General features: G+C 49.5%; 2 protein-coding genes across 4 annotated transcripts in view; one reads left to right on the plus strand and one right to left on the minus strand.

The window, feature by feature from the left end:
* SLC68A1 (solute carrier family 68 member 1) overlaps positions 1-2,000 on the plus strand; it is a 6,255-nt gene extending 4,255 nt beyond the window's left edge. The window contains exon 8 of the mRNA XM_007470405.1: positions 1,206-2,000. Coding sequence (XP_007470467.1) covers positions 1,206-1,468 — 263 coding nt within the window. The 3' untranslated portion in view covers positions 1,469-2,000. The remainder of the gene's footprint in view (positions 1-1,205) is intronic.
* A 1,435-nt stretch (positions 2,001-3,435) lies between these two features.
* On the minus strand, positions 3,436-21,457 carry ACTR1A (actin related protein 1A). Of its 3 annotated transcripts, XM_007470406.1 has the most exons (11): positions 21,333-21,453; positions 12,706-12,770; positions 11,381-11,456; positions 10,544-10,669; positions 9,389-9,513; positions 7,954-8,170; positions 7,137-7,229; positions 6,352-6,526; positions 6,187-6,248; positions 5,430-5,470; positions 3,436-5,252 (listed from the first exon to the last, which is right to left on the minus strand). In XM_007470406.1, exons 1-11 carry the CDS (start codon positions 21,378-21,380, stop codon positions 5,150-5,152), a joined length of 1,131 nt encoding a protein of 376 aa, XP_007470468.1. In that variant the 5' UTR covers positions 21,381-21,453; the 3' UTR covers positions 3,436-5,149. The 3 variants fall into 3 exon arrangements, with proteins under 3 accessions (XP_007470468.1, XP_007470470.1, XP_007470469.1); XM_007470408.1 differs by lacking the exon at positions 11,381-11,456 and having other exon boundaries at positions 4,843-5,252; positions 21,333-21,457; XM_007470407.1 differs by lacking the exon at positions 12,706-12,770 and having other exon boundaries at positions 4,878-5,252; positions 21,333-21,441.
* Between the last annotated feature and the right edge of the window lie 340 nt (positions 21,458-21,797).

The following is a 21,797-nucleotide window of genomic DNA, read 5'->3' on the forward strand; positions in this document are numbered from 1 at the left end:
TTCATTCATTCAACAAATATGTATGGAATGCCTTCTCTGCCAGGTGCTGCTCTAGGTGCCTCTAGGGAGGGAGATAACAAAATAAGACAAGGTCTTTGCCATCATGGAGCTTATATTCTAGTCAGGGGGTGGGGGTAGGGTCGGCAATAAACAGCCAAACAGGTAGTGATAAGTGCGTTGGTAAAAACTAGCCAGTGTGACTGAGAAGCTGCTTAGTGTGGTCCGGGAAGGTCTCTCTGAGGAGGTGACACCCAGGATGTGAACTGAATGGTGAGGATTTGGTCTACAAAGATCTCAGCAAATCCCAGACAGAGAGAACTGGAAGTGGGCCCAAGTTATCAAGAGTGGTTTGGCAGACTTCCCTGGTGGTGCAGTGGTTAAGAATCCATCTGCCAATGCGGGGGACACGGGTTCGAGCCCTGGTCCGGGAAGATCCCACATGCCACAGAGCAACTAAGCCCATGTGCCACAACTAGTGAGCCTGCGCTCTAGAGCCGTGAGCCACAACTACTGAGCCCGTGTGCCACAACTACTAAAGCCGGCGCGCCTAGAGCCCGTTCTCCGCAGAAAGAGAAGCCATTGCAGTGAGAAGCCCGCGCACCGCAGCGAAGAGTAGCCCTGGCTCGCCGCAACTAGAGAAAGGCCGCACACAACAAGGAAGACCCAACGCAGCCAAAAATAAAGAAAGAAATAAATTTATAAAAAAAAAAAGAGTGGTTTGGAGATGAGGCTGGAAAAGTTAAGAGGGCTCTGTAGATCTGGGCAGGGTTTGAATTTTATTCTCAGTGCAGCTATTGGGTGGCTTTTAAGTAGGGGAGTGGCCTCGTCTGATTTAAACGCTTTAAAGTTCGCTCTGACTGCTGCACGGAGGATGGGCTGTAGGGAGGCTGTGGCACAGGCGATGGAGGCGGGGCCGGGGGCTGAAAAGAAGTGTTTGTTTTGGGCTGTGTTTTGGAGTTGGGGAAAGTGAAGGATTGGCTGTTGGGGAGTGGTGAAATTAACTGAGGAATCTAGGAAGACTTCGAGGTTTTTGGGGGGATGGCGGTGCCATTCCCCAAGAAGAAAAGAACAGGGGAGAAGCAAGACTGGGGGAGGAATCAAGAACTGCCATTTGGACATGTGCCCGTGGCGTGTGAGATGCGGCACCGTGGACTGTGGAGGAGACCAGGGCTGACCTGTTGTTTCTGCGGACTCTCTCGTCCTAGGTCATGATCTCTTCCAGCAGCCCGCACTGACGCCTGTGGGGAGTGCCCAGCCCTGGCCAGAGCCCCCGGCTCCACCCCCACCACAGGCCCCGACGCTCCGCCAGGGCTGCTTCTACCTGCTCGTGCTGGTGCCCATCACCTGTGCTCTGCTGCAGCTGTTCACCTGGTCCCAGTTCACGCTGTATGGGAGACGCCTGCACGCGGTCAAAGCCCAGCGTCAGAACCTGTCACGGGCCCAAACCCTGGACGTTAAGATGGTGTGAGGGGAGAGGCAAGGCCACCCTGCTGAGGACGCTACCTGCAGTCCTGGGCGGCCAGTCTCTTTCGCCTTCCTGGGGTGCAGCCTGGAGGACAGATGGCGGAGTGGGAGCTCCTGGGGCTGCACAGGGAGCGTCACTGAGGTCTAAGTTCCTGCTTGGCTGTCGGGGCCCAGCTTGGGCAAGGGTTGGGGCATTGTGCTCAGGGACCCGCTTCCTCCTGTGCGGCAGGGGGAAGAAGAGGATCACGAAGGGAGGGGGCCCGCCCTGTGGGCACGTGGGGTTGCTGTGGGCACAGAGGCCTATCCCCCTACCTGGCTGGGGCTGGCGCCCTATGTGGGCTCGGAAACCACTTTGGCCTAGTCAGAGGAAACTGAGTCCCACCTGCCCCTTGCGGTGGCTTCTCTCAGAACTCTCTGCCTCAGCTGTGCGTGGAGTAGCGCGCCCTAGCTGCTGCGGGGCGCCCGCGCCCCCAGCTGGCCTCTCAGCGATGTTCATTTCATCACAGCCTGATCGAAGTCTGTCATTTCTATTCCCACTCCTGAGGTCTGTGCTGTGTGTGGGAGTGGTGGGTTGGGGAACAGGATTCCTTACTTAATAAGAGCAGCCTGAGAGCATTTTCAGAGATGAGTGGGGGGCCACCCACACCAGAGTCACTGGGGTAGCAGGGAGAGCCTGCAGGCCCGTGGCCGCATGGGCCCTTGGGAGCAAAACAGCTTTCAGGCCTGCGGTCGTAGCCCCAGTGCGTTTCCCATGTACCACTGCTGGACGTGGTGGGCAAGGAGGAGTGGCCACTTCTAGGCTAGAGGTCCTTAACCTTGGAGTTGCTTGGGAGCTTGCAAAGATGCTGGTGTCTGAGTTCCCCAAGACTCTCACTTCATGGGTCTGGGTACCGCCTGGCACTGGGGTTTTGGAAAGCTCTGTGGTGATTTTACCGTGCAGCTGGGACTGAGAACCTCTGCTTGAGGTCAGCGTTTCTCGGCCTCAGCACTACAGACACTTGGGGCTGGGCTGTTCTTTGTTGTGGGTGTTTAGCAGCATCCCTGGCCTCTGCCTACTTGATGTCAGTAGCATCTCCTTCCAATTGTGACGACCAAACATCTCCAGGCATTGCCAAGTGTGTCCTAAGGGGCAAAACTGACTTTGATTGGGAACCACTGCTCTAGTCCAATGGTTATTTGAGGGTGTGCACAGCGGTTAAGAATGTAGGCCCGGGCTTCCCTGGTGGCGCAGTGGTTGAGAGTCCGCCTGCCGATGCAGGGGACACGGGTTCATGCCCCGGTCCGGGAAGATCCCACATGCCACAGAGCGGCTGGGCCCGTGAGCCATGGCCGCTGAGCCTGCGCGTCCGGAACCTGTGCTCCGCAACGGGAGAGGCCACAACAGTGAGAGGCCCATGTACCACAAAAAAAAAAAAAAAAAGAATGTAGGCCCTAGGGCTATATTGCTTGGGTTCAAATTCTAGCTAACAAAGGGCAGAGCTTTGGGAAATTATATAAGGAATAACAAACATACTTACACTTTGTACGGTTGTTGGGAGAATCAAATGGATTAACATTTGTAAAGTGCCTGGAAAACCGCTCCCCACTACCCCCCAAGTATACAGGGTTAAAATGGAGAACTGATTAATTAGAATATCTGCACGTGGGCCACAGGAACAGTATTTTAATAAGCTTCTGACTTCAGAGATGTGAAGAGCTGGCCCCCTCATTTGGGGTGGAGTCTCATCCATGGGCTTGGGCATGTGCACAGGCCTGGGACCCTCATTCCTGACCTGGTCTTTGGGCTTCGTTGTGAACACCATCTTCTCTGCGTCCACCTGACAGGCTGGGGCTTGGGCTAAGGTCAGGCCAAGTCTGGCTGGTGCAACAGTGCCCTCTAGAGGACAGACTAGGCCCAGTCACAGCCTCAGATTCCGGGCCCACAGCTCCTCCCTCCTCCCACCCTGCACTGGCTACAGACAGAGGCCCAGCTGATGTGTCTATTGGAACAAGTTTATTTAAGTACACTGGGCCCCACCAGGCAACGTGGTTTGTGCGAGGCTGTGCGAGGGACGGGCTTGGGCTAAGGGCGGGGGAGGTGAGCTGGTTAAGCACACTGCAGTCTGTGGGTCGCCACATCGCTTTCACACACACCTGCTGCTGCGGCCCACACCTGGCAGGGCCTTTGGTCGTTGGACGGCATGGGGGAGAATACTGCCTGGAATCTGGGATCAGGGCAGGTCTTGGTGTCACAGGTGAGGGTGCCGGTGAATATCTGCTAGCCCCAGCTTTGCAACATCTGGCCTGAAGAGGCTTGGGATCACTGCCAGGCCAGCCCAGTCCAGGGTAGGCACCTGGCCCCACTGGACCAGAGGAGGTGGGCCTGAGCCCATCAGCTCCTGGCACTCTGGTCTGGCCCCTCCCTAACCAAACGAGTGCAAAGACAAGAATGGCACAAATCAGCCCAGAGGGGGCCGTCTCGCCTCTACAACCTAGTCCCCCCCGGGTCAGCTAGCGTGGGAAAAGGCAACTTAATTGCAGCTCTTTCTCCAGTTCTAAGGAGGCTGGATCCCCAACACCCCTCCTTTGCTAGCAGCCTCTGCCAAAGGGTGATTCTACCTCCTGTTTCAGAAAATCCAACCAGCAACCAGCCTGTTGATTCCAGGGTGGTGAGCAAGTGGAAGAGGGAGAAAGAAAGAGGCTGGAGTGACTTTGTAGCCTCTGATCCCAAATGGTCCTGAGGCCTGTGGATACTGTCAGTTCACTGTTAGCAGGGAGTGGCGGGGCCCTGGACGCTATGCTAAGCTAGGTGCTGTAAACGTTAGTGTGAACAGGGTGACTGGCGGGCAGGAGGCAGTGAGCTCCCTCGCTCCAGTCCCTGTACTGAACAAACACTTCAATAAATAAAACTGAAGATGGCTTTGCCCATGGATGGATGGAAAGCAAGGGCCTGGGGCCAACAGGCTCCTGAAACTCTCCCGAGATCCCCGGATGGGGGTTGGGGGGTTAGAGCGTTAACTCTGCCACCCATCAGCAGTAGCACTACTCCTGCCCTCCTCAAATGCCCAGTGTGGTCCTGGTCTCCAGGTGAAGCTGAGGGCATCCTGCCCCCTCCTGATACCGAAGTCTCAGTAACTGCTCCTGGAGTGCTTTTCCAGCTTTCTAAACCCAAACTGCAACAAAACCAGACAGAACTCAACCCTGGCCCTCAGTCTGTGATCAAGAGGCATTGAGAGCAGAATGATGAGCAAGGGGAGGCAGCAGCTGCCTTGGGCCGCAGGGCACCCTGGGTGGGGTAGGGGTGGGGCTGGCCCAGCCTAGGATGGGCAGCAGCAAGGTCTCCCGGGGGTTGGGTTTACCTCCCTCTCTGTCTCCCTATGGTAGTAAACATAGTCCCACACAGCCAGCCAAAGGCCCCGCTGACAGAGCAGGGCCCTCTGCCAGCGCTCTTCCCTGTCAGGGGCCAGTTAGTGGTCAACCCCAGGTCTCAGGCCGTCACCATCATGGGTAGTTCATCGTCCTTCTGGGCCCCGGGATCCCTGGGATCCCCGGGCCACACGGCACTCGCATATGCGCACACACTCGTACCCACACACCCACACACACACTCATACACACAGGCAATTCCTCGCAAACACTCCGACTCAAGAAAGCGAGTTTTAAAGTGGAGTTAACTTCAGAGAGAGGTGAAGATGATGCCCCAATCTTAGAAGGTTTTCCTGTGGATGGATCGGGCACCGTCTTCCTCGTATTCCTTCTTAGAGACCCACATCTTTTTAAAGGTGTCCAGGGAGGCGAGGATGGAGCCCCTGGAGTGGAGGGAATCCAAAGGAACAATGTCAGAGAAGGGGAGTGGGTACTCATGGAGCCAGCCAGTCCCCCTGGGGCCAAACCAGACCAGGCTTTTCTTTAAAGGGATGGGGTGGTGAGGGGTAATCAATGCCTTTGCTTCCTGTTCTGCTCTTATGCCCAGAAGAGCTACTTACCCAATCCATGTGGAATACAGTCTCTCTTGCGGTGCAGATATCTGCAGGGGTGGGTGGAAAGAGGAATCTGAGACGTCCATCCTCCCCTCTCCCTTTCCCTGCCACTACTCACCTTTATGGCCAATTCTCACCGCCAGTGAGAGCCGGTGGATACGTGGATATATTTCAGTGGATATATTTCATAAAACAGGCTTTAAGTTATGTCCCTGCTGGACCCTGTGGCCTCTCTGGGGGGTACTGTGGCCAGCCTGCTCATCTGAAGAAACAGGTTCCCGGCATCCCTAAGTATCTATGGCTCCCAGGGAAGCTGGGGCTATCTGGGGGCAAGATTTGGCTCCGTCGGGGGCTGGTGGGAAGCAGATTGTACGGCAGGAACCACACTCCTCCACTCAGGATCCCTCCTTCTTCAGGCCAGCTCTCCTCAGCAGTCACTAAGACGTTAGACTGTGTCACAGGGGAGCAGCCAAAGTCAGTCTCCTGTCAGTGTTACCGTTTCCCTGAAAGACCATGTGTGGGGCCCTCAGCCTAGCACCCTGCCACATCTGGGTATCAGAACTGCCCCCTTTTGTGAAGAGGGAGAGTGAAGATGGGTCCTCTGCTCTGGTGGGCTTCAGGGGCAGAGTAGAAGCTGGGAGCCATCTGGCGGTGCCCGAAAAACTTGGGCAGAGCAGGAGGGGAGGCCACGCCACACGGCCCTCCAGATCCTGGGAGGCTCAGTTCCACCCAGCCCCTGGCCCCGCCCCCAGCATGCTCCTACCCTGATCTTCACATCTTTCGGAGCCAATTTCTTCACTTCACTCAATAGCCTGTCACCAAAACCTGAATGGGCAGGAAAGGAGAATCTCACGTCAATTCTCTGGGCGTCTGGGCCCAGCAGTATGTGGAAGCTTCCTGGGGAAGGGCGTTGAGAGCAAAGACCAACCTTTGAACAGGGTGGAGCCTCCCGAAAGGACGATGTTAGAGAAAAGCGTGCGCCGCAGGTCCATGTCAGACTTCTGGATGGCAAACACCAGCACCTCATGGATGCCCTCGCTCTCCTCGCCGATCAGGTCCGGCCTGAACAGCAGCTCAGGTGCCCGGAATCGGGAAGGACCAATCTGCGGGGGGGGCGCAAGCTTCTCAGGCTGGGGTGGGGGCTGAGGTCCCTCTGGGAGTGGGAATGGAAGAGGGCCCTCTGCCCACGGCTTAGTAACCAGGTGGCTAGGAAGGCCACGCTCAGGCAAGACCTTATACGTCAAGGGCACAAAGAAGAACAAAGAGAGAGCTCCTGGGAACAAAAAGGAACAAACAGGGCTCCTGGGAAACTACAGAGAGGAAGCTCCTGTGTGTAATCCTAGCTCTGGCACTTGCCAGCCAGAGACTTAATAGATGGATTCATTCATATGTGGAAATTTCTTCCTATCAATGGAGGTCCAGGGAGATGGAACTCACCCTACACTGTGCCTAAGTGGTTAAGGACAGCACTCTACCTCACCCTTCCTAGTCCCATTCCGACCTAGGAAGACGCCTCTGGTGCCTCCTCCCCTCCACACAGGACAAGCAAAGTCCCTGGCACCTCGCTCTGCAGAAGACACTGCAGCTCAAGAGCTATGCTGCTCCAGGCAGATGGTGTGAAGGACCTGACTCCAGCCTGCCCGTGGGAAGTTTGGTTTGGGCCCAGAGCTTTTGGGGCCTGGGCGGCCTGAGGGGAGAGGTCCGGACACCTACCTCAATGGTGCTGCCGTCGGGCAGGTAGTACTGTGCCTTCTCCGTCTCTAGTGTCTCATCCTTCTGGGGGTTTATGGATAGGTAGCAGGCTCTCTGCAGAACCAAGCACAAGTCAGGCAGGCAGGAAACCTGGCGCCTACCCAAAGTCCCCGGGAGTGATGTGCTGCTGCAGAAATCTGCCCATTGCAGTGACTGCCCTAAAGGTCGTTAGAGCTGCATATGCTAAGTGCCACCCGGTGAGGGCTGACCGAAATCTCCCTGCCCCTTCTTAGGATATGGTTTTCACCTGCTCCACCTTCCTGCTGGGCAAGCGTGGCAACTCAGCTTTCTGCATTTTGGTCTGAGACCACACCCTAATTTTAGTACAGACTCAGGTGTTTTTCTCCTACTACTCATACGGTTCTGGGTACTGCCTACCCAGCTCCGGGGTCTCCTAGAGCTATAGGTGGCAGGAGGGTTCATTTTACCTAAAAAGAAAAAAGTATTCTGACTTCTTCAAGGATGTAAAAGAACGTATATAATTTGTACGTAATGTATAAAAAGCATTAAGTAAACGAGCATGGCTGTGCTCATCACCCAGCTTAGGAAATAGAGGCAGCTCCCTTTCTGCCACAAGATGGCAGCACTTTGGAAGGTGAATCCGTCAGGGTCAGGGGACCCAGCTGGAGATCACACAGCTGCCAGGAGGCCTGGCTGGGGAGGGCAGAGCCTGATCCCCGGGACAGGAGCTTTGCCGCTCTTCACTTCAGGTCACGGAGGTCCTGGCTGCTGTTCCCATTCCCTCTCCCAGCCCTGGGCCCATGGGGGCAACACTTACTTCTTTTATGGCCTTGACAATCTCAAACTCGGAGGATGAGTGGAAATCATAGCCTTCCTTGCGCAGGTAGAGGCGAAGGAAGCGAGAGACATCCCGACCAGCGATGTCGATGCGCATGATTGAGTGGGGCATGGCAAAGCCCTCGTAAATGGGCACAGCATGGGTGACACCATCCCCAGAATCCAGCACCACACCCGTGGTCCTGCCGGTGGCATAACTGAAGCAAAGGGGGCAAACCATCACCAACCCCTGCCTCCTCACTCGGGGAAGAAACTCACTTCTTGCTAGAGTTCAGTGTCAGCTAAACTAAAGCTGGGGCCTGCCTTCTCCAGAAGCCTTCGACTGGACTAAGTACGAAGGCAGCCTGAGTACTGAAGCAAGCAAGCCTGTAGTGTCTGAAGGAAAGGAGCTGAGCCTCTCCAAGCTCCTTCCCCAACCCCCAGAAGAGCAGGCCTTCTAACCGCAGGAGATGGCCTGGCCTTCAACTGCTTCAGGGACCCAGCCTGAGGGACAGTTTTTACTCTCTAGACAAGAGGAAAAAACTCAAATGCCTACAGGGGTCAGGCAGGAAAAGTGAATGAGTAAAAGAAAATAATATCTTCACTTTGATAAAAAACTAGCTTTTTCCCACATGGCCCTCTAGGTCTGTCCTTAGTATTTTCTCTTTTGGTAAGGACAAGGGTACAGACATATATTTCTGTGATATGAGGGGAAAAACCCACAATGTTTCATAAATAGCAACTGACATTCTGCCTTCGTGTTGGGAGTCCAACAGGCAATAGAGAGGACTGTGGTGAAGTCAAGTTTGCAAACCCTATCTAAAGTGCAGCTGCTATTTTATTTCAGCTCCAGCTGATTTTTGTTCTAGAGGAGTACAGGCCCAGCATGACCAGATCTTCCCATTTTTTCAGAGAAGCCGGAAATTTGGATTTTGATAGGAAATGTCCTAATTTTTAAATGCTGGCTCACAATTTTTTAATGGGGCCAAACACATGCCGTCTGTAGGTCACCAGTGTACGATCTCGGCAATATACCTAACCCTGGTGTGAGGCAGGTTGGGAGCATGATGGAACGATGGGGGTGTGAGAACAGGGAACACAGAGGTGTTTCCATCACGACCCTATCACCAGGCTTGCATAGCACCCGGCACAAGTAGGCCCTGAAATAATACCCGAAGTCATTACAGGGGCCTGCAGGGAGAGCTGTTGCAGCACATGGCCTTCCCAGCAGGCTGAGGGGAGAGCCTCTGGCACCAAACCAGCAGGGAGTTATGAGACTGGGAAACAGCCTCGATGCTGTCTTTCCCACCATCCAACCTTCCCTGGCAGAGATGCTCAGGTGACTCTGAACCAACCCAAAGGAGAGGCAGCCTCGACTCTGCCAAAGGACTGCTTTCCCCATAAGGGGCCAGGCTAGCCAGCCAGCTGCTACTCACAGGCTGAGCACAGCTTGCATGGAGATGAAAAGGGCTGGCACATTGAAGGTCTCGAAGAAAACTTCAGCAGCTCGTTCCCGGTTTTTCCGCGGGTTTAAAGGCGCCTCCGTCAGGAGCACAGGATGCTGGTGAAAGATGCCCAGACGGCAATCAGGGCGAGGCCAGATTCCCACCCCTCATTAGTACTGTGTGGCTGGTTGGAGAGCTCAGGTGACCTTTGTCAGCCTCTCTCCAAATAAGGACAAACTGGGCTTGTCACCTATCCCCACCCAAGTCAGTTTCTCAACTTTCTAAATTCACACCCCCTTTAAAGTCTCATTCTGTCCTCATCCCTTACTCCCCTCCTTGTCTTCCAAGATTCTTATATAGGTCCTTGTACCTACTGTATAGCTCCAGTTATCAAGATTTTGCTAAACTCTAAATTTGGAATTATTACGATAAACATAATAGTTAAAAATTGTTTTTCAAAATAGAAAATTAAATTTCAATATTGACTGTACTTTTAAAAAATGGAACATATCCCTCCCCTGGAAATTCTGGTAAGCCTAGTATGCACCTTCCTTTTGTGTTTCTGAGTTGAGACTTCCTTTCTTAGAAGGTAAAGAGTATAGGCTCTGGGCTTCCCTGGTGGCGCAGTGGTTGAGAGTCCGCCTGCGGATGCAGGGGACACGGGTTTGTGCCCCGGTCCGGGAGGATCCCACATGCCGCGGAGCGGCTGCGCCTGTGGGCCGTGGCCGCTGCGCCTGTGGGCCGTGGCCGCTGAGCCTGCGCGTCCGGAGCCTGTGCTCCGCAATGGGAGAGGCCACAACAGTGAGAGGCCCGCGTACCGCAAAAAAAAAAAAAAAAAAAAAGAGTATAGGCTCTGAAGTCTGAAAGACATGGGTTTGAATCCCAGCTCTATTACTCTATTCACTGGGTGATCTTAAAAACACCACCTGGCTTCTCTGACCTTCTGTTCCCTTGTTTATAAAATGGAGATAATACTACCTGTATCTCATAGGAATGCTGTGAAGATTAAATGCAAATGGCCTGGTGCCTAGAACATAAGACTCAAATGCTCGTGGTAGTTATCATCGTCATCCGCCTCATCTCTGGGGTAGGGGCTCTGCCTGCTCTGCAAACCCTGCAGGGGCACCCTGAACATAGGACCCTCACCTCCTCTGAGAAAGTCTGCAGCTGGTCCTTAGAATAGACGTATTGCCAGATGCGCTCCATGTCGTTCCAGTCCTTGACGATGCCATGCTCCATGGGGTAGCGGATGGAGAGCAGTCCTCGGTGCTCCTGGGGGCAGAGATCAGCACTTACAGCAACAGCCAGCCTCTCAGCAGGGCTGCCAGGTGGGCCCTGCTCTTCCAGGGCCTGCAGTCCTCAACCACAGCTAAGGGCGGGCCACCCAGCCTCCAAGTCTCTAAGCTGTATGCTGCGAACTGTACTCAGTGTCCAACCAGAGGGCTTCTGCATTTCCGTGGGCCACTGGGTGGCACCCTCCTCATTGCCTGGTTCCAGGACACAATCTCCTGGCGTTTGCAACCAAGGTTGGCAACAATGATTCTGTTGTTCTGCTTCTAGAAGCTGCCTGAGGAAAACTGTGCTAATTAACTGCCAAACTGTGCTAATTAACTTATCCCCAGGGTATCCCAGCTAGAATTTCCCCCCAATCACTTCTGCCAAAAAAATAACGAAGCCAGTCAACTTAATCATTGGCAATGTAGTGACAGCGTACAGAAGGGAGGCGAAAGCCCTCTTTTCTAGACTGGTCTCTGTTTCCCAAAGTGGGGTTCCAGATGTTTTTTCTCCAGAACCAGAGGCTGTTCCTGGGAGAAAGAAACCAACTAGGTTTACTCTTTCTAGGATGAGAGAGTGAAAGGGGAGAGCTCAAGAGGAAATTGCTCCTTTTACTTGTGGCCATGTCCCACTGTGGGACACTGCCCGAGTGGGGAACAATGAAGGCTCCTGTTGGCTTGAGGCTTCTTCAGTGGGACTGGGGATTACCTCCGCTTTGGGGCCAATGAAGATGTCACCTTCGAGGGCACCTGCCATGACACGAACGTGTTTGGGTCTGCCCACACTACAAAAGAGAGCAGGGAGGACCATCACTTTTCATTTCATGACACGACACATGACAGGACACAGGAAGGATGTACTGATGCACGTACTTGGATGGGAAGAAATATACTCAATTCTACTGTGATTATTGTTGAGGAATGAGATTATAGTTGATTTTGATTTTCCTCTTTCTACTCTTCTGCACTTCCCACAATTTCTATAATAAACATGTATTATTTTATTTTTTTGTATTTATTATTTTAAGTCATTTGTATTTCATATATTTCATATATTTATATTATTTTATAAGTTATTAAAACAAATTCTGGAGGATTCAATACCTCTAGTTCTTCTTTTTCCACAGTATATATGCAGATCAAGAGAGACAGGGAAACAAGAATTCATTTAGATCGATTAACTCAAAAAGTTTTTGTCTCCTTAGCCTCCTGCCCAGGCCTCCTATTAAGGAAAACTGTGATGTTGTAACTGACAGATGGCGTTTCTTCCTTTTTCTACTGCTTTGAGCCCCTTTCCCAGGCACCCATGCCCTTTTCCTGCCTGCAATCTCTCTGCCTTAGGAAGAAAGTGCTGAGAAAAAAACTCATCCTTGGGCTTCTCTGGTGGTGCAGTGGGTAAGAACCTGCCTGCCAACACAGGGGACACGGGTTCAAGCCCTGGTCCGGAAAGATCCCACATGCCGCGGAGCAACTATGCCCGTGTACCACAACTACTAAGCCTGTGCTCTAGAGCCCACATGCCACAACTACTGAAGCCCGCGCGCTTAGAGCCTGTGCTCCACAACAAGAGAAGCCACTGCAATGAGAAGCCCTCGTGCCGCAACTAGAGAAAGCCTGCGCGCAGCAACGAAGACCCAATGCAGCCAAAAATAAAAATAAACTTATATATAAAAAAACAAAAACTCATTCTCACTAGGATGGTAGGTATGGTTTAATGTTAAACCCCATCCTGGGTGATAGGAGAATTTTAAGAAGAGGGTTCCATGAAGAGACTGTCATCCAAAGCAATGAGTCAAAAATGATAACATTTTTGGCATCAGATAAAATCAAATTTAAAAAAATTCACCTCTCGGATTGTACCCTGCAGGCAACTGTCTGCTTACTCCAAAAGCCAGCTCCTGTCCCTCGCTTGTTGTTTTGAGTACCAAGACTGACCCAAATGAGAGATCCTTTCTCCCTAAAAGATGGAGGGCTGACACCATAATAAAGCTGACAAGCCTCCCAAGCTTCTGACTAAGCTACAGAATGACTTACTAGTTTGGAAAGCAGTATTTGGGGATCTGATCACCAGCAAAACCAGCTTTAATCACACCGGATCCCTGAGGAGAGAGAGAAAGAGAAGTCACAATATCACAAAAACAAGAGGAGATATATATCATACAGTATGTATAATATGGTTCCATCTTTACTTTAAAGAGAGAGACCTTATACTTATGTATACTATATCCACTTGTATGAGAATCTGAACAGTGAACACACACCAAAGGGAGGGCAGTGGGGCTGGGGATTGTGAGGGGCATTTCTATTGCATACTCTGAATATTATTTGATTTTTATGTATTCTTTGACTTTTCTACATTGAACATGTTTTATTTTAGGAATTAAAAAGGGAAAAAAAAAAGAACTCTTGAGGAGCGAAGAGGAAAGTGACTAGAAGCACCAAAGCAGCCAAGTTTAGGAATATAAACAAGGAGGGAAGAGCGCATGATTCTGTTACACCATCGTGGAATGCTTCTAACCTACTTTCCCAGCTCAGACCCAGACTATCCCTGCCCTCCAAGGCCTCTATGACAGACACCACCACGAGCGCTGCCATACTTGAAGTTAACTCCAATATGACACACGTTGTCTGGTTCTGACTACAGGGGCAGACCACTATGCTTTGTGCGGGGTTTGTGGTGGTTGTTTTGTTTTTTCCCTATGCTTTGCTTTACTTGTTGGTCTCTTGAGGTAAACAGCAGGAAAGCCCTAAAGCACTGTCTGAGAAGAATCTGATGTCTCCCATCATCATCTCTGGTACCACCCGGGCCCAGCCAAAGTAAACATTGACTCTGGACATCAACTCCACGCAGGACAGATGTCGAGGCCTGACACTGCTTGAGATTCACCCTGTTTTCTTCCTTCTTAATTCTTCTACCACCACATCTGATACCCTCGTCCTTCCACCCCCCAACACAGTTTGCAGCTGCAAGTGTAATTAGGGCAAGCCTTTTCCTGCTGCATGTTGACCACTTCTCCTGGGGCGAGTGTAATATTGATATTTCCAGGACCTACACAGCAAGCAGTAAACACATCAGGAGAGCTAACTAGCCAAGGTTACCTTGGTACCAAAGGCTTCCTGGCAACAGCCCTGGATCTCTCCCTGTCTCTTATTTCTGCTCTTCTATAGGAGAAGGGCAGGGGGTGGGGTGGGGTGAGATGGGTCATCCTGGTGCCTGATCTTAGCAAGACAGAGGGAGGAGGTAAGAAGTGGCTGAAGGACAGGGAAAGCAGTATGGGAGGAGAGCAGGGCAAGCCCGGTCTCTAAGACAGCAGGAGCCTCTGCCAACAGAAAAAACAGGAGACAATGCGCAAACTCATTGGCCTAGGCAGAACAGCAAGGAGCCTGGAAAAGGTGCAGCTGTAAACTGAGCTCAAAGACCGGGAAGGAGGAAAAGACCATCTTACTGCAAACCCAAGGGCCCTGGGACAGCAGCACAGCTAGTGAAAAGAACACTGTACAAGAGAACTCTGGGAACTTGTGAGCTCCAGCTTCCAATAATTGCCCACTGCCTTCATCTGGGTGTGGTGATGCCAGCAGACTAACTGGATCTCCTGGTAGAGGTTGAAAACAAGAAAAGTAATCTAGAGTCTGTGCTTTAGACTCTAGATTTTTTTTTTTTTTGGCCATACCACGTGGCATACGGGATCTTAGTTCCCTGACCAGGGATTGATCCTGTGCCTCCCACAGTAGAAGCACAGAGTGTTAACAACTGGATCGCCAGGAAAGTTCCTAGATATTTTTAAGAGATGATTTTCCTGGATATTTGATTTTGAGTTTACTAGCAAAAGGACTGGAGGCTGAGTGACAAGGCAGATTAAGATGTTATGTTCTTTTCTTTCTCTCCATCCTTCCTGGCAAGAGTATAAAATGCCCAGTTCAAATACCACCGCCTTGCTCCTGAAGAATAATCCCCAGTTGGAATTAATTATCCTCTTCCTATTATCTCCCCAAATCACCATTACCTGTTTTACTAGGTAGCATAAATTTCATTCTGCTTTTCTTAAAAAAAAACATATATATATATATATATATATATACACTTTTGATGTGGACCATTTTTTTAAGTCTTTATTGAATTTGTTACAATATTGCTTCTGTTTTATGTTTTTTTTGGCCATGAGGCATGTGGGCTCTTAGCTCCCCAACCAGGGATCGAACCCGCACCCGCTGCATTGGAAGGCGAAGTTTTAACCACTGGGCCGCCAGGAAGTCCCCTCATTCTGCTTTCTATTCGAATTTATGGTTTCCACTTTCGTCTCTTTTCAGTGCAAATTCCTTGAAGTCAGAGACTCTGTATATCAGCAGTATCTCACATGTGCAAGGTACTTGAATAGATGCTCGTTGACTAAAATGAAAACCAAGCTCAAATGATTGAGCTGATGAAGCCTAAAGTATGGAACCTGAATGAACAGCTGGAATGCCAGAAGCCTCAGGCAGAGATGGCACAGGGAAGGCAAAGGCAGGGTTGGGAATGATGCACAGGGTGGAACCAGACCCAGATTGTCCCTGCAGCTCCACGAGCTGCCTGGCAGGCCAGCTGAAAAATGGGTGAAGAATGTGTGGGGATGGAGGAGCCAGCTGAGTTGCCTCTATTCTGCGCAAGCCATACCATAAGAGCATATAAAAGGGTCAATTTCTTCAGGGTCATGTCAATTTCTTTAACAGTATTTGTAACTAGGAACTGTATACCTGGCAAATGAGCTGCCACTCTTTGTTATTCACTCTGGCAAAGCCAAGTAAACAAATGCCTTTTAGAAGCTACTTGAAAAAGTAGTCTCATTAAACATTTGATTTTGGGAACTCGAGTCTGCTGCCAGCCACCTACAATTCTCCTTCTGATGCAGGCAAACAAATAGCAAATCCTTCAGCAAGGCTCTCCCAGTACCTGCTGGCTATAGGCCTTGTGGCTTGGGCAACCTTATCCTAAGCACTGATTATCCTTGACATGCTGGGAAGGAGGCTAGCTGTCTGACATTTTACAAGTGGGAAGAGGATGCTGAGAGGTGGAGCCTCAGATTCTAGGATATTGGTGGCCCATTTTGGCCCAAAGACATATTTTGTTTGGCCCACAAAGTAGTTTTTTTAAAAAAATTAATTTATTTTTGGCTGTGTTGGGTCTTTGTTGGTGCACATGGGTTTTCTCTATTTGCAGCTACTCTTTGTTGTGGTGCGCGGGCTTCTCATTGAGGTGACTTCTCTTGTTGTGGAGCACGGGCTCTAGGCATGCAGGCTTCAGTAGTTGTGGCTCTTGGGCTCTAGAGCGCAGGCTCAGTAGTTGTGGCACACAGGCTTAGTTGCTCCGCGGCATGTGGGATCTTCCCGGACCAGGGCTCGAACCTGTGTCCCCTGCATTGGCAGGCGGATTCTTAACCACTGAGCCACCAGGGAAGTCCCCCACAAGGTAGTTTTTTAAAAACAACTTTATTGAGAGAAAATTCACATGCCATACAATTTACCCATTTAAGGTGTGTAATTCAATGGTTCTTAGTATATTCAGAGTGTACAATCATTCACCACAATCTAATTTTAAAACTTTGTCATCATCCCCCAAAGAAACGCTGTATCCATTAGCAGCCACTCTCCATCCTTACCACCACCAACCCCCAGCCCTAGGCAACTACTAATCTACTTTCTGTCTCCATATACCACAAACTACTTTTACATTAACTTCTAACAGTTAAAAAGTTAGAGATTGCACATGAAATTTAATACTTCTGATCTCTCTTGAAAAATCAGAAGATATGGCAACACTGGGCCTGCATTCCTACATGGGGACAACTGGCTGGAAATGAGAAGCAGCTGGCCCTTTGGTCAGGTGTGCCCAATGCACCTTTCAGATTCCTCGCACTGTTGTTAAGGCTACCTTCTCCCCCTGGCCCCCCGACTTTTTTAATGTATCTGCTTGGCCTCCGCAGGCATTGAGTTCGAGACCCCTATTCTAGACATACTTTCTAGCTTGATGTGAAGCACATCCGTGGCTCTCAAAATATACATAATTGAATAGTGAGATTATCTCTGCAAGCCATCTCCTCTTCACTCTCTCCGTCAAACTACGGATGGATTCTTGCTGCAGTTGTATAACCAACAGCCTGAAAGTCACACCACAAGTGATGGTGTTACATAAATATATTGACTTCCATTTCCTCAGCTAATTCTAGTGTCGCTTAAACTTAAGTGAATCAGCAGATCTTAAGAGCTGATGACAATCAACAGATGAATGGATAAAGAAGATGTGGCACATATATACAATGGAATATTACTCAGCCATAAAAAGAAACGAAATTGAGTTATTTGTAGTGAGGTGGATGGACCTAGAGTCTGTCATACGGAGTGAAGTAAGTCAGAAAGAGGAAAACAAATACTGTATGCTAACACATATATATGGAATCTAAAAACAAATGTTTCCGAAGAACCTAGGGGCAGGACAGGAATAAAGATGCAGATGTAGAGAATGGACTTGAGGACACAGGGAGGGATAAGGGTAAGCTGGGACAAAGTGAGAGAGTGGCATGGACTTATATATACTACCAAATGTGAAATAGATAGCTAGTGGGAAGCAGTCGCATAGCACAGGGAGATCAGCTCAGTGCTTTGTGACCACCTAGAGGGGTGGGATAGGGAGGTTGGGAGGGGAGATGCAAGCGGGAGGAGATATGGGAATATATGTATATGTATAGCTAACTCACTTTGTTATAAAGCAGAAAGTAACACACCATTGTAAAGCAATTATACTCCGATAAAGATGTTAAAAAAAAGAGCTGATGACAAATTGTTTAAAAAAGTGAGACAATTAGTGAAATGTGAACATTGACTAGATATTTGATGATATTAAGGAATTATTATTAATTTTATTAGGTTTGATAATAGCATATTGGTTATGCTTTTAAAAGAGTGTGGGGACTTCCCTGGTGGTGCAGTGGATAAGACTCCGCACTCCCAATGCAGGGGGCCAGGGTTCGATCCCTTGTCAGGGAACTAGATCCCCAATGCGTGCCACAACTAAGGAAACCACCTGCCACAACTAAGAACTGGCACAACAAAAATAAATAAATAAAAAATAAAATAAAAGAGTGTGGAAGAGGGAAGTGGGTGGGAATGTAGATTGACCAAGAGTTGATAACCATTTCAGCTAGGTGATGGATATGTGGATGTTTGTTATACTATTCCTCCTCCTTTTGTTTATATTTGAAATTTTCTATAATAAGGAGAGCTGGCAAATAAGATGATAACACTTAAGTAAAAATTCAAAACATAAATACTGTACACACACACATTATAAAATACATGTGTCCATAAAATCATGGATGGAAAGGAGCACATCAATTTTACGATGATGGTTTGCTTCTGGGGTTATGTCTGGACCAGAAAGAAAGGATGGGATTGTAGATGGGTACAAAGGGGCTTCAATTATATCTGTAACGTTTTATTTCCTAAAAAAATATGAAGCAAATATGGCAAATGACATTTATTAAATCTGGGTGGAAGACATGCTACATGGGTGCTTGTTATATACTTCTTTGAACTCTTCTGTGTGTTTAAAGTATCCCACTTTTCAAAAAGGGGGCTGAAGCAGCATAACATTCCCCCCAGTTAAATTCTTAGCTTGAAAAACCTGTAAAGATCTGGTATTGTTCCTGCATTTAGGCCCACACAGTATGGTCATGAAGACAATCTTAAAATTGACCAGAATGTTGATCCATTTTAGGAAAGAACTTAACCTTCGAGATCTTCACAAAGATTTGAGCTTCAGAATAAACATAGTATTCTAATCAAAGTGTTGTGGTTCTCAGAATGTGGCCCTCCTCTTTCTTGTATTACTATCTATGATATGCCTTTGGGAAGAATGACTTATGCTTGTTTGTTTGTTTATTTATTTATTTATTTATTTTTGGCTGTGTTGAGTGTTGCTGCATGCAGACTTTCTCTAGTTGCGGCGAGTGGGGGCTACTTTTCGTCACAGTGCGTGGGCTTCTCATTGTGGTGGCTTCTCTTGCTGTGGAGCACGGGCTCTAGGTGCCTGGGTTTCAGTAGTTGTGGCACGCAGGCTCAGTAGCTGTGGCTCGTGGGCTCTAGAGCACAGGCTAAGTAGTTGTGGCACACGGGCATGGGATCTTCACAGACCAGGGCTCGAACCCGTGTCCCCTGCGTTGGCAGGCGGATTCTTAACCACTGCACCACCAGGGAAGCCCTAATTACACTCTCTTTAGCCCAGAAATAAAAGTGTGGCAGCATGGTAAGCTATGGAGCTGTTGAATCTGCTAGAGACACATTCTCAAAATATAAAGTTGGCTCAAATATTTCAAATGATTTTTCCTATCCATCTTTCACTTTGAAACAAAACAAAACAAAACTCTCTAAATATCAAACAGCAAGAACTACGTGAGGCCCCATATCTAAAACTGTGGCAGATGCTCAGTAAATCCTAGTGGGAAAATTACTTAAGTTTCTCCTATTTTACCTTTTGGTGGGATTGTTGGCATAATAAAGGAAATGTGTTCCCAGAAAAAAGCAAGTCTATTCCTTAAGTTTTAAAACTGAAAATGCACCACTGTTTTGATGCATTTCAAATACACTACCAAGAAAGAGAAAGAAGGAACTAAGAAGCATTCGTTTAAGTGACATTAAAGAAAGCGGATGGAGATAGAACTGCCGCCCGACAAATCCAGAAGCAAAGGATCTGGTGGGATGGACAGACTACTCCTTCTGCACTGCTGATGAAAACAGGAGATTGCTAATTTCTTTTCTTTTTTTTTCTTTTTAAAACTAAGAAAAAGGCAGATGAAGCACACAAACTGGCTGAAGACAGAAATAGTGTTCTCTGAAAATCAACATCAAGAACAAGGAGTCCTACTCAACCCTGTACAGTAACTAACTAGCCTCCGCCCACCCCCCACAATCCTTTATTTAGGGACATCTTCATTACCGTGATAGAGATATTCAGTCATTTATCCCCCCACCCATCAGTAAAATTAAAAATCCAATGTGCACACAGTGGTGTCAGGCCCTAGATACTGTGTGTGGGACGGAGGTGGGGAAAGAGAGAGTAATGAAAAACGAAGGAATACCATTTTTTTTTCCACCAGGGTTTAACAGTCTAATGAAGCAGACAAAAAAAAAAATTGCTCCCCAACATGAGATGTCTCACTGAGCTCAACCTCCTTCCTGGAGAGAAGGAAAGCTAACCAAAAGAAGCACCTTTCCTTGGAAAAAGTGAGGAATTTAGAACCCAATCTCAATCTGAGTCTTGGATCCTTAATTCATAAACCAGGTGGTTTGAATACTGTTAGTTAACCTCTCCAAGCCTCACTTTTCTTCATATTTCAAGTTCTATCTACATATCAGTGTTGAAGCTTAAATGAGATGATGCAAATGAAAGGACCTTGCAAGTGCGCAAGGTCCAAAGGGCTGAATCAACGGAGCGAATCTGACAGTCACTTTAAGACAGAATTGTCAGTTTTTCCTCAATGGAGGGATTTAGAGACTTAGAAGGGGATTAGAAAGGTAGCAACCAATCTCTGTGAGACCAAACCTTTGAGTGGAAGACAGAAATCCATTTTTTTTTTAACTGCCTCCTTCCGCCAAAAAGAAGAGCTGTATGTAGATTCTTTCCATTTGTCACTACTGATGCATTTGCGTGGGGTACTATCAAGAGGAATAATGGATAAAGCACCGGATTTAGGGCATCTACACTGTGCGACCTTGGGCTCACTTTTACCTCTTCGCGCTTCAGTTTTCACACTTGTAAAACGAGGACCAAAATTCCTACCTCAACTATTCACCCGGTTTTTGTGCGGATCCAGTTCGAATGTATGTGAAACCCCCATGTAAGCGCTAGAGTGCCTGGCAAATATTATGCTTAGTAATTTTTTCCCCCAGAAACTAGGCGTTCCGAAGAGGAAGGTACCTCCCTGCTTGCTTTGTCATTCTCCTTTCTTCTCGACTTTTATTAACTCTGTAATTTATAATATCACAGAAAAAATTGAAATCCTAAGCCCATTTCTGGCACCAGACTCTCTGCCCCACCCAGGTACACCGCCAAGCTTCCCGGCCGGCTCGGAACCTAAGGAAACTTAGCCCTTCTCCACCAGCAGGCGGGCCCTAGCCAGTCAGGCCGCACCACTGGGAGTCCCAGAAACCAATCCCAACAGCCCTCGTGCACCGCCCCGCCCCTTAGAGAGGCGAAACACTATGGCGGCCCGGAAGAACGACAGGGGCGCGAGCCAATCACTGCAGAGGGCTGCCCTCATCCTGCAAGGCCCAGAGGCGGGGTCATCGGTCAAGATGGAGAGCCAGAGGAGCCAATAGAGTTATCGGAAACTGGGGAGGGGCGGGCGCCGGGCGCTCACAGAGCGGTTAAGGCCCCTCCAGCCAAGGGCCCAAGGACCCTGCCTGGACTATAACCCTTTCCTTTATCCATCCCAAGGTTCTCCATCTTATGGTTGCTGGCCGGCTGGCCGCCCTGTCTGCGGACTACGGGTCGGGGGAGGACGGAGGCGGCGGCAGCTGAACCCGCCTGACAGGCCGGGCCAGTGACAAAGAGCCGGCGGCCCAGACTGAAACACGGGAAGCGATCCCTTCGGGGAGGAGAGCATAAGCCCCGCTAGGGGGATGCAACTCACGTTGTCGATCACGACAGGCTGGTTGGCGATCACATCGTAGGACTCCATGGCAGAGGAATCTCCCCTTCTGAGGAAGGAACTGCCAGCCTGGTCCACCGCTAAGGCCACTGACACACATGCGCAGTCTAGCCGCCGGTACAGGGTGGCCAGGGAGCGGCCCGACCTCGCTTCCGAAGAACTACAACACCCAGCATGCCTTGCACCTGAGTAAGCCATCCAGGCGGCGTCGGAGGCCCGCCTAGTTTAAGGGACGGGGCGTCGCGTTTCCGGCGCATAGTACCCTGGGCTTTGTAGTCTCCGTAGATAAGTAGAAGGGGACGCCGATTGATGGTTGCATTGCATGCCCGGATATGTAGTCCCTTTGAAGCGATTCTCAGTGCATGCTGAAATATGTAGTCCTGAGTACTTGTCTGTAGTTCGGTTTGGATTGATCAGTAACTCGTGGATGTTTGGATTTTACAGATG

This window comes from Lipotes vexillifer, unplaced genomic scaffold (assembly GCF_000442215.2).
Source record: "Lipotes vexillifer unplaced genomic scaffold, Lipotes_vexillifer_v1.1 scaffold916, whole genome shotgun sequence".
NCBI classification, from domain to species: Eukaryota; Metazoa; Chordata; class Mammalia; order Artiodactyla; family Lipotidae; genus Lipotes; species Lipotes vexillifer.

Excerpts from the sequence above, each read along its gene's own strand:
- ACTR1A (XM_007470406.1), bottom strand. The coding sequence starts at position 21,380 with ATGGAGTCCTACGATGTGATCGCCAACCAGCCTGTCGTGATCGACAAC. Across the intron at positions 8,171-9,388 it reads ATGCAAGCTGTGCTCAGCCT|TTATGCCACCGGCAGGACCA; the intron begins GTGAGTAGCAGC and ends CCTTTGCTTCAG. Across the intron at positions 6,527-7,136 it reads CCGACGGCAGCACCATTGAG|ATTGGTCCTTCCCGATTCCG; the intron begins GTAGGTGTCCGG and ends CCCCCCCCGCAG.